The sequence below is a fragment of the Rhyacophila brunnea genome, unplaced genomic scaffold, assembly GCF_057557595.1.
Source record: "Rhyacophila brunnea isolate RB1 unplaced genomic scaffold, BYU_Rbru_1.0 scaffold_6, whole genome shotgun sequence".
NCBI lineage: Eukaryota > Metazoa > Arthropoda > Insecta > Trichoptera > Rhyacophilidae > Rhyacophila > Rhyacophila brunnea.
Window position 1 is genome coordinate 48,697,047 of NW_028233276.1, and position 12,508 is coordinate 48,709,554.

Genomic DNA, 12,508 nt, shown 5'->3' on the forward strand with positions numbered 1-12,508 from the left:
GTCAAGCTAAATATACTTAATGTCCCTGAATCAGTGTTTTTAATAAGGGGAAAGGTGTATATCAACACCCTTCGTAAACCCATACCTATCACCACATACAAACGGCCGCTGCCATTTAAATATCTACATTTACACATTTGTAGGGAGAATAAAGCGGTATGTATGTGACCCATTGTTGTTGAAAAAATCAGTCACTGCCTACACTGAGTTGGCCGACACCTGTTGGGGTGAATTTAAAGTGAGAAACCTCTTACTAAACTGCACTTTTTAGTCTAATAATAAGAAAAAATAATAAAAACAAAATTAATAAAGTGAATAAAGGATTGAATGAAACTTAAAAAATGAATGACAAAATGAGGAGCAGTCTCTAGATAACTATTCATACATGAAATATGATACAAACATCTAACTGTTTTGTATGAAAAGAAAGATATATGTAACCGGTTTATTTCCAGTATAACACTAAAAATATTACATATCAAATTGGTGGAAAATTGAAACTGCTCTCTTGTCTAATGAAAGAGGTCTTGATAATAAGCATAGGGGCCATTGATTTCTTATTTTAATATGTAACCATAAAATAACTGTTTAAAAAAGATGATATAATATTGCCTATGGCCAATGACAGATTGCTAAAATATAATAAAGAATAAAACAATACTTCACACCGCTCACTGCATTATTTATATAAAATTTAGAAGACTTAATATCCTCGATTAATTCAATTATCTTTAGGTGAGTCAATAATCGTTAGTTTGTATACAATAATTTGATAATCGAGAGAGCTAAAATCAGTCATTATTAATTTATTTACTATGGCAATTAGCTCTGTGATGGTATTACAATACATAAATACAAATTTGTCTACTTATCATTGAACTAATATTAAATTTGGAGAAATGGCACCCTTCAATTTGAATGTTCATTCTGCAGGAAAATAAGACACAAACACCACATCGCCTCCGACACTCACCAAGCATTGCGCCTGAAACACAAAATTTGACAAAACTGTTTATTCCTTTATAGATTCTTTAAATAAAATAGCACATTATCTATCAAAGCAAAGAGGGTACACAATTGAAACACAAAAATTTGCAGATTTCGAGACACTTGTCTTCATAAGAAACATCCATATAATATGATTCTTTCGAAAGATACATGGTTATGTGAAAATAACTTACTTACTTAGTTTGGCGCTAGAGACCGTTCAGGTCAACGGCCGACTGCACAACCGTCCCACGGGATTCTCTATCCCGATCTCTCTTTCTCTAGTCGGTCACGCTCAGCCTTTCTGTGTCTCTCTTGACATTATCCGCCCATCTTCTCCGGGTTCGGCGGTCCAGGGGCCGAATGCTTGTAGGGGTTCCTGTATAAACTTTATGGAGAGCTTTAGATCCATCGCATCTCACAACGTGACTGGCATATCTGCGTCTTCGCGCTCTTGAGACATAAGACTATATTGGTTTTAAATTGTTCGCAGAGCTCAGCATTCGTACGGATGCGCCACCTTTGGTTTTCTTTAACCGATCCAAGTATTCTTCGGAGAATTTTGTTTTCAAATACTTGGATAGCCTTCTCCTGTTTATCCATTGGGCTCCAGGTTTCACACCCATACAAAGCGATTAGTTTCAGTCATATTGTATACCTGGAATTTTATCTTTTTCGACAATAGATTGGACCTGAATAGACTCTTTGGTGCGAACAACGCTGCATTTCCACTCTTCAGTCTGCTGGCAAAGTTCATCCCATCCTTTTGAGAGATGTCGGTTCCCAAGTACTTAAAAATAGAGGTGCTCTCAAATATCAAGTTACTATATCTTAAAATGTTTTTCTATTCTCTGTCTATTCTTCCTCGACACTCTCAAGTGCTCAGTCTTCTCAATGTTACCCTTTAGATTCATCTGTTTCGCCGCATCCTCCAGAGGAGTGCACAAATCGCGTATAAGTATATATTTCTTTTTCCCCGAACACCGCCGGATCATCCGCATAGCATAATACTTTATGGGATCTGTTTAGGATGGCACCCCCTTCTGCTTTGAGAGCTTCTCTTACAGCTCTCTCTAGAGCAAGATTAAAAAGAGTAGGAGATAAGGAGTCGCCCTGCTTCGGTCCGGCTGGTGACTCGAAAGATTCCGATACATTCCCCTGTATATGTATCCTGCTTCTGGATCTCTCCGTGCGAACCTTTACCATATTGATCGGCTTCCTCGGGATTTGAGATTATTTCAATATGTTCCAAAGAGCTTCTCTATGCACGGTAGCATGAAAATCTGATCGGCGGTGCTACTGTTTCTTCTGAATCCGATAATCCCATGAGATGAAAATGCTCTAAAATAATGTTTGAGAGAACTTTATATGCAGTCGGTAGAAGAGATATGCCACGGTAATTTGGGCAATTAAGTTTATCTCCTAGCTTGAATGAAGATTAAGCAAACCAGTGACTCCTTCCGCCCGTATGGTATCGTCACCTTTTTTAAAATTGACTGAAGCAAGTCTAGCGGAGCATCGGGGAGAGCCTAACCTCCACGCTTGAGTAATTCTGTGGGTATAAAGTCATTACCCGGTGTTTTGTTATTTGTTATTTAAAAGCTCTTACTAATTCTGCTTTGCTAGGATTTGCTAGATGTGGTAGTGACTTTCTTAGTGAATTTCCAGAGGTTCATTTGGCACTGAACACCATAGTCAATTTTGAATACAGGACTTCCAATTCTTTCCTTCTTTTCTCAAAATTCACTCCTGCAAAGAATGTTCTTATGATATGGGTTTTTGCCTCATTCTCCATTTTTTCAAAGCGGCGTTTGACATAGATTCTTTTGCGTTTCTTCTTGATTCTTCTCCCGACCTCCTTCGATTTTTCTGAATAACGATGTTTAGCACCTTCATCTTATTCATTTTGCATAGAGTGCTTTCCTCATCCTTCTCTCCTCTACCATTTGTCGGCGAGTGTCGTCATACTGATAGTCTCTTTTATTCTCGGATGCCATTCCAATCGATGCTTCCGCGGCCTGTCCGATTTTCTCCTTTAACCTGTGCCGCCTTCCATCGACACTCCGAGATTCTGCCGGCGGTTGATATCGATTATAGATTTCCATCTGTTCAGTTTAGATATTATGTGAATATAAAGTATTTTTAATATATATTCGTTTATTCATCCAATTTTCAGAGGATGTTTATTTTAAAAACCCACTACAAACAAAACATAAAAAGTTTACATTGAAATATTAAAGAAATGAAAGCGTAATCATCCGATTGTTTATACCCAGATACTATATCATAATAATATTTAACTATTGATAAGGTTTTTTGTTTGTTGATTTAGTCTGAAATTCGATTTCTAAAACATAAATATTTGCCCTCGCCAGAACAAATAAAATAAAAATATTAGTCAATCGTAGGCAGATTCATCAAATGGCCGACGCCTTGCGAAGTGGCATGATTCCACGGCAAAAAATGTTAAACGCCAGATAGTCATTTAAAATAAAAGGATGTTTATCACACTTGAATGGTTAAAGACATAGCTTATAATTAGTATCTTTAGAATTATCTTCAAATGTGTTAATCTTGCCCATTTTTTGAATAATAAAATGCCCAATTCTTGTCAAATCTTGGATCACAGAGATTATCAATATAACTTTTTATCGTAAATATTTCACTATAATAATGTCGATATAAATTATACTGATGGTTTTATAAATGCGTTTAAAAGTTAATAAACGTAAAAAATCTTAACACCACTGCACATTTATGTACTGAAATATGACTATATTCTAAAACATTAGAGCGAGAGGTTTAAAAGAATACTATTTTATGTAATAAAAATACTTTATGCAGTCATCAAATGGTGGGCAAAGGCTGACTATGGCCTCAATGATGTATACCGATGCCAATAGGTATACTTCTAAAAAATGTTGAGACGCCACTGTCCAAGAAAGTCAGCAAATCCTATCTCTAGCCTCCGCGTGGCGTCCCCCGGGCAATGCAGATAATGTGCTGTATAACGCAACATACTATCTGTAGCTAATAGAGAAGGGTGCAAGGCGAAACTCTGGCGCCTTAAAACGAGAGACCTTTGGCTACGGGAAGGATCACCCAGACAGAAAAACCACACACCAACCCGTCTGGACAGCGTGGTGTGTTATGTCCAAAACCTTCATATGAAAACAAAAACTTCTAGAACCCGGCCCTCATTCTCCGGAGGCCAACCTGATACTGATCACGGCAGCGATCAGCGAAGGAAGGCAGAGGGTGCTAAAAATCCCCGGAGACCCGGAAAAGGCTGCCAACAGATGACCATTGCTACATATAACGCAAGAACATTGTCCAGCGATGCCAAACTTGTAGAGTTTCAAGAAGAGCTCCGGAATATCCACTGGGATGTTGTCGGACTCAGCGAAGTAAGGCGTAAAGGTGAGAGTATTATTACTTTACAAAGCGGACATGTGCTGTACTCCAAAGGAACCGATGAAGGACGCACGAGCGGTGTTGGATTTGTTGTCAACAAAGCCTGGAGGGACCGCATAGTCGAGTTCAACTGCATTTCTGACAGGGTCGCAAGCGTGATACTTAAAATCAATGCTAGGTACCGCATTCAGATTTTGCAAGTATATGCTCCGACACAGAGTTATCCTGATGAAAAAGTGGAAGAGTTTTACGAGGAAATAACATCCTTGAAAAATAAAAGTAAATGCCACTTCAACATCATAATGGGAGATTTCAATGCACGTATTGGATCATACCAAAGAGATGACGTAGCGGTCGGACATTTCGGACATGGCTCAAGGGATGGTAGAGGGGACATGCTTGTGGAGTTTGCTGAAACCAACAATCTTCACATCATGAATTCCTTTTTTCAACATAAACCTACACGTAAATGGACGTGGAGAAGCCCGACAGGAAGGACCAGCGAAATCGATTACATCCTCACTGACAGAAAATATACATTTTTAAACTGTAAAGTGATCAATCAGTTTAACACCGGCAGTGATCACCGGATGGTGAGATGTAAGATAAGATTGAACGTCAAATCAGAAAGATCCAAACTGCAGAAGAAGTCAAATGCTCGCGTATACCTGCAGAACAATACTGAATTCCAAAATGAACTCAAAAATGCACTATCGGCTTTCTTAGATGAGAACGAAACCGTTTCCCTATCCAACGCGGAGGATATAACGAATATTATTCTACAATGTGCAGAAAAAATAGGCGTAAAAAACTCAGAAGTTACACTTTCCACCAAGCTTTCGAAGGCAACATTGAATCTTATGGAGCAGAGAAGGAAAACCAAGAGCGATAGACAGGCACAAAACGATATGGAGTTTTCATCACTTTGCAAAACCCTCCGAAGGAAGATTAGAGAAGACCTTCGTAAATTCAATGTAAACCTCATACAAGCAATTGTGAAAGCAGGCAGAAGTCTAAACAAAAACAAGCAATGCTTGTCGATAGGAAAACGTCAAATCACAGCACTAAAAGCAAAAGATGGTTCTATCGTCAGAAATTGGGAACACTTGTTAAGCCGAGTTGAAGAGTTCTACAGCGATCTCTACAGTGATGACACTGACAATACGACTATAGACTTAGATCTTCAGAGAAATGGAAATTCGGAAGACCATACTCCCGAAATTACATCCTGGGAAGTAACCCATGCTTTAAATTACATGAAAAGTGGGAAAGCCCCCGGGGAAGACGGTTTAACGATAGATATCCTCAAAAAAGCAGGAAAGGATGCAAATGAAGTACTTGCACAATTGTTCACAGCCTGCATATGCAAAGAGGATGTCCCAGAGGTATGGAAAAATGCCAGCATTGTCATTCTTCACAAAAAAGGTGACAGAGAAGACCTAGCAAATTATCGTCCAATAAGTCTACTCCCTATTCTCTACAAGACGTTCACAAAAATTCTCTCAAACCGTCTGCAAAATGTACTAGACGAGAACCAACCGAGAGAACAAGCCGGATTTAGAGGAGGATACAGCACTATGGACCATATCCAAGTCGTCAGAGAAATCATAGAGCGGTACCAGGAATACAAACTGCCACTATGCATGGGTTTTATAGACTATGAGAAGGCGTTTGATTCGATAAAGAAATGTTCAATACTCGACGCACTCAGAAAACAAGGAATCCCTGGACGCTATATAAATATTTTCAATAATATATACAGTAGCGCAACAGCATCTGTAAATCTCCATAAACCATCGCGCAGGCAGCAAAGGAGTCCGACAAGGTGATACAATCTCACCTAAACTATTTACAGCTACCCTTGAAGACTTATTCAGGCAACTTGACTGGAATGACAAAGGGATCCCCATAAATGGAGAATACCTGAGTCATCTGCGCTTTGCCGATGACATAGTAATTTTCTCGCAAGACTCAGAAGACCTCCAAAGCAGAATGCAGGAACTCGCTGAAGTAAGCAACAAAGTAGGTTTGAAAATAAATGTAACAAAGACGAAAGTCATGTTCAACTGCTTTGCAGGCCAAAAAGAGATCCTCATCAATGGCACTCAGCTCGAACAGGTGAAAAGCTACATCTATCTGGGACAACAAGTATCTATAGATGGATGTATATTTGATGAAATTGTTCGCAGAGTAAAGCTAGGCTGGAGTGCTTTTGGCCGCCTGAATAATGTCTTCAAAAGTGACCTTCCACTGTGCCTAAAGCGCAAAGTGTTCAACCAGTGTGTGCTTCCCGTGATGACATATGCGTGTGAAACATGGGCCCTAAGTAAAAGAGAGATCCAGAAACTTAGAGTAGCACAACGTGGTATGGAGAGGTGCATGCTGGGCATAACGCGAAAGGACAAAAAGAGGCCTTCATCCAGCAGTGGATAGATTCAGGCTGATGATGATGATAAAGAATAATAAGGCTTCAAAATTTTATAAATAGATTATCTACAACGTTTAATCATGCTTTGAAAATAGAACAAAAGCTCCATTTTGACCTACGCTGAGCATGTCCCCCCTTAAGAACTCACATATTTTTACAATCCGTACGTTTGCACCACCGGATTATTTTGTGTACAGTAAGTCCTCCAAGAAATGGAAATATTGGTTATATGGAGCAACAACAAATTCCAATAAGCCTTATACCCATACAGGATTAAAGCCTTGGGTCGTTTTGAAGACATAAAGTTTAATAATTACAAGATAAAAAGAACTTTAAATATACCACGTTTTTAAAATTTGTGTTGAATCAAACTTGACAATTCTATGTATTAATAAAAACTTTTTATTGTACTTGATAGAAATACTGAATAAATATAGAATACTGAAATGTCATTTTGACATTTCATATTGATTTCCATAGTAACGCACGTATATATTAATAATTTAGTTGCTAGGATCCCCTTAGCAACCAACAATAATAACTTTGCATACAGGACAGAATTAACTGAAAATGAATTCAATTCTGCTTAAAAATGGCTAAAAGTATTAAAAGAATGCATTGTCGTCGTGTTCTGATATATTCTAAAAGTTTCAAATGTCTAGCTAGTCGGGAAGTTAGTTAAAAATCTTCAATCGTCCAATACAAATTTTGGACAAACAAGAAAAAAAATGTACTGGACACACAAGAAAAAATTTGTACTGGACAAACAAGAATACGAGCTAATAAAAACGTGGTAAAATGGGTAATATACTCAAATGTTCGGGAAATACGTCATCGCTTGGATTCAGTAACCGAAGAGATAACATAAACAAAACAATACTAATTTGAAAATACATAACTTGGAAAAGTTCTAGACACATACATTAAAAAAATCCTAGAAAAAGTCTTACACTACGTGAGATCCAAACATATATCTTTTAGGTCCTGGCTGACACTGATTAAGCTACCGTGCAGATATTTCCTTATACTTACGCATCTGAGATGTTTTCAACTTTGTTAAAAATGGCAATCATCTTTTCAAATTTAAATTGAGGTAGAGGCATTACATATTACATTTATCTAAATATGGCATCAGGATCTCTCCAAATTTTAGTTTCTGATTTCCTTGTAATAATATTACACATGCAAACACAACAACAGAAAAGTCATCAATGACGGGTGTACGACTCTCAGAAATGAATTAAAAAGTTCCCACCTGATTTTTGTGGGGGCTGTCACTCAGGATGAGTTCGGTCATGTAGAAGGCGACGATAGCGTTTCCTCCGAGAGCCGTCACATGCGCTCGAACCACCGCCAGCACCTGCCCTCCGCAAACCATTCATAAAGTTAATACTGATACACATTCTTTTGTTTTTTCCCCATGTCATGTTGTGAATGTCTTGAATTTATAATTTGGAAAGTTCATTATAATATTATGACTTTTTTAAAATTCTATTAGTTTATTAATATCTATGAGTGAACATTACAAAGCCTATGTTCAAGATGCTCATAATGTGAAATATAATATAAATAAAAATAATTACAAAATAAAAAGAACTTTTAATATACCACGTTTTTAAATTTTCTGTTGAATCATATAAACTTGACAATTCTATGTATTAATAAAAACTTTTTATTGTACTTATGGGGGGACATGCTCGTCGAAGGTCAAAATTGAGTTTTTATTGTATTTTCAAACCATGATCCTGGACACTCCTTAAACGTTGTAGATAATCTATTTATATAATTTTGAAGCCTTATTATCCTTTATAGTTATTTTAAACATTTGATGACTGCATAAAGTATTTTTGTTACATAAAATAGTATTCTTTTAAACCTCTCGCTCTAATGTTTCAGAATATAGTCATATTTCGGTACATAACTGTGCAGTGGTGTTAAGATTTTTTACATTTATTAATTTTTAAACGCATTTATAAAACCATTAGTATAATTTATTTTGAGATAATTTTTGTAAAATATTCACGATAAAAAATTATATTGATAATCTCTGTGATCCCAAATTTGACAAGAATTAGGCATTTTATTATTCAAAAAATCGGCAAGATTAACACATTTGAAGATGATTCTAAAGATACTTATTATAAGCTATGTCTTCGACCATTCAAGTGTGATAAACATCTTATGAATAATGATTGCTTTATAATAATTATTGACCTAAGAATAAGGTAGTGTTTTTTTGAAATAAGCCATTTCTTTTGTCATTCCCCAGTGGTTAAGCTACAACATACGGCCGTAGCCATAAATTGACAAACTATAATTAAAATAGGGAGTAAAATTATGTTAACGCGCGTGTTTGAACATGTACCTAACTTAAACGGTACATGTTCAAACACGCGCGTCAATATCATTTTACTCCCTACTTCAATTATAGTTTGTCGATTTATGGTTACGGCCGTATGTTGTAGCTTAACTACTGGGGAATGACAAAAGAAATGGCGTATTTCAAAAAAACACTACCTTATTCTTAGGTCAATAATTATTATAAAGCAATCATTATTCATAAGATGTTTATCACACTTGAATGGTCAAAGACATAGCTTATAATAAGTATCTTTAGAATCATCTTCAAATGTGTTAATCTTGCCGATTTTTTGGATAATAAAATGCCTAATTCTTGTCAAATTTGGGATCACAGAGATTATCAATATAATTTTTTATCGTGAATATTTTACAAAAATTATCTCAAAATAAATTATACTAATGGTTTTATAAATGCGTTTAAAAATTAATAAATGTAAAAAATCTTAACACCACTGCACAGTTATGTACCGAAATATGACTATATTCTGAAACATTAGAGCGAGAGGTTTAAAAGAATACTATTTTATGTAATAAAAATACTTTATGCAGTCATTAAATGTTTAAAATAACTATAAAGGATAATAAGGCTTCAAAATTATATAAATAGATTATCTACAACGTTTAAGGAGTGTCCAGGATCATGGTTTGAAAATACAATAAAAACTCAATTTTGACCTTCGACGAGCATGTCCCCCCTTATTAGAAATACTGAAAAATATAGAATATTGAAATGTCATTTTGACATTTCATATTGATTTCCATAGTAACGCACGTATGTATTAATAATTTTGTTGCTAGGACCCCCTTAGCAACCAACAATAATAACTTTCCATACAAAACAGAATTAACTGAAAATGAATTCAATTTTGCTTAAAAATGGCTAAAAGTATTAAAAGAATGCATTGTGTGATATATTCTAAAAGTTTTAAAAGTCTAGCTAGTCGGGAAGTTAGTTAAAAATCTTCAATAGTCCAACACAAATCTTGGACAAACAAGAATACGAGCTAATAAAAACGTGGTAATAAGTATTTAGGTAGATAAGTACCTACAATGAAAACATCGAAATAAGGCATAAAAATATATAAAAGCAGTATACAAATATTATGACAAGTACACAGAAGTAGAGGTAACCTTTGTTCTTGTTATGACATCTACTACATCCATATGCTAGGAATCGTCATAATGGGTGGAATCACGCAATTGCAATCTTTCTCACTCGTTCACGTATAATTAAGTTACAAGCGCGTGTGAAACAAAAGTAAGCCAGTACTTATAGAAGACAGACTCTATGTACCTATATGTAATAATGTACCTACATATTATGTAAAAGGTCTAATCAATAAATAAGTTTTTTTTAATTTTTTATATAAGTATTCTGCATTTATCGTTTTTTATTAGAGTCCCTTGAAAAACGTAGAATCGAGGTTTCACTGTATGTAGTTCTAAATTGTCTATATTGGGTCTCAAATTTCTAGTCAAATATGAAACCACAAAACAAGACGTCATAAAGTTAGGTCTCTGTCTCCAAAGCCGATGAATCTGCTTATTTTCTTAACTGAAATCACAATTTTATTGTAAGTTCCTCAAAACATGACATCATAAAGTTGGGTCAAACGCAAATAATTTGAAGCGGTAACGATATGACTGCGGGTACCTCCGTGATGAAGCTGTGCAGGAACCCGCTGAGGCCTCCCAGTTCCCTTATGCTAGTGCTCTCTCTCACGAAGACAAAGTCCAGATTGCCGAGATAGCGTTCCAAACGCGCACCCGGCACCCCCGCCAGCGGCGTCATGTCTACTCCGGGTCGCCAGCTTCCCACTCCCTATGAATCGCAACAACACCATACATATACGGAAAAATTTTACAGTCAATGAGGTTTTAGATCGCCAGGGTGCGAGTGTGTACAAGTTTTACTTGCATAGGCATCGACATCAGCACAGCGAAAAAAATTCAAGCGTTCTCAGAATGAATTGAGACGGCTGACCCGACTGCGACTGTTAAGAACTGATCCTTTTAAATATGATAATTTAAATGGGTAGTGAAATAGAAACATCGTCGCGATCGATAAAGTTTAAATGCTGGCCAGAAACGTTGCCTCTTCAAGTGGAGCTTAAATCTGTTTCGGAATCCTGACATTTTAAATCGACACGAACCTGAGAGTTGGCAGGCATGGCGGGCGAACCGACATGCGATTTGCTGGGGCCGTTCACCTCTACCGTGCTCTCCTCCTCTAGGGTGAAGATCATCTCACCGGACTCAGATTTTTTCAGGCGACTGGCATCTGCGACATCTTCGGCGTCAGTCTTTTTGGCACCGTCGACGCCCACTCCCGGAGTTTTCCCCTCGGCGGGAGCCGTCCTAGCCTCGCCCAGCCCCACAGCCATTCCGGTCACCACCAGCTGAATTTCATCCTGTGAATATGGTACTGTTGGCAGTTTTATGTTAAAAGAATCCCTTCTTTTGCAAGATGGAGCCGTTTGCAGTCTCCCTGTCAAAATTGCTGAAGCAAGTTTCAGTATTGTTGTTTTTATTTAATAAAACGCAATTTTTATGTAGTACTTTTCCACTTTTAATATATCTACTATTTGGTAGACATAAAAATTGCGTTTTATTAAATAAAAACAACAATAAAATGCAGTTCCACCATGAATTGACAGTTAACAAAATAAAAGAAATGAAAGAAAAGAAAAAAAAAAAGTTTCAGTATGTCACGAGTGCCATTTTTCGATATAATATCACCCCTAGGGCCGTATGTATGAGATTCCCAAATTCTTTATAAGCTATTTAACCGATTTTCCATCGAATAGCTTATAACACTGTTTGTGACGTAAGCGATATGACGTCATGCGCCATTAAAAATGGCTGCCTCAGCTGTCACTTTCAAATGTCATTTTAATTTTGCATTCATTGCAACAAACGTTTGGTTGAGGCCCTTGTTCGTTTTGTAGATTCTGTAAAACATTTGCGAACTTTAAAAACAGTTCCTAGTCGTGCTGTTTACAAAATACGTATAATTTTGATCCCTAGTCTATAATCTAGATAGTAGGTAACTGATAAAATGTCTCGTACCTATTTCGCTTGCAATATTTCTCATGGAGACATAAGATGGACTTACGTAAGATTACGATAAAATATCTCCGCTAAACCACCGCAAAATATGTACCTACTGCTGTATCTGGCATTAAATTATACAATTGGAAGCATTCTGCGTTCTTCAAAATATTATGGTACCTACCTACCTAGTTAATTTTGTAAGATAAATGTAATAAATAAGGCACAACTCTCAAATACACTGGAAACATCAATAATGTCATACGG

At 36.5% G+C, this 12,508-nt stretch overlaps 1 protein-coding gene across 1 annotated transcript in view; it reads right to left on the reverse strand.

Annotated features, from left to right (window-relative positions):
• Positions 1–664: 664 nt before the first annotated feature.
• The window catches only part of LOC147065763 (uncharacterized), a 68,494-nt gene continuing 56,650 nt past the window's right edge, over positions 665–12,508 (reverse strand). Inside the window, exons 17-20 of the mRNA XM_085957273.1 lie at positions 11,344–11,601; positions 10,845–11,012; positions 8,085–8,189; positions 665–985 (exon numbers count right to left, since the gene is read on the reverse strand). Coding sequence (XP_085813399.1) covers positions 923–985; positions 8,085–8,189; positions 10,845–11,012; positions 11,344–11,601 — 594 coding nt within the window. The 3' untranslated portion in view covers positions 665–922. The remainder of the gene's footprint in view (positions 986–8,084; positions 8,190–10,844; positions 11,013–11,343; positions 11,602–12,508) is intronic.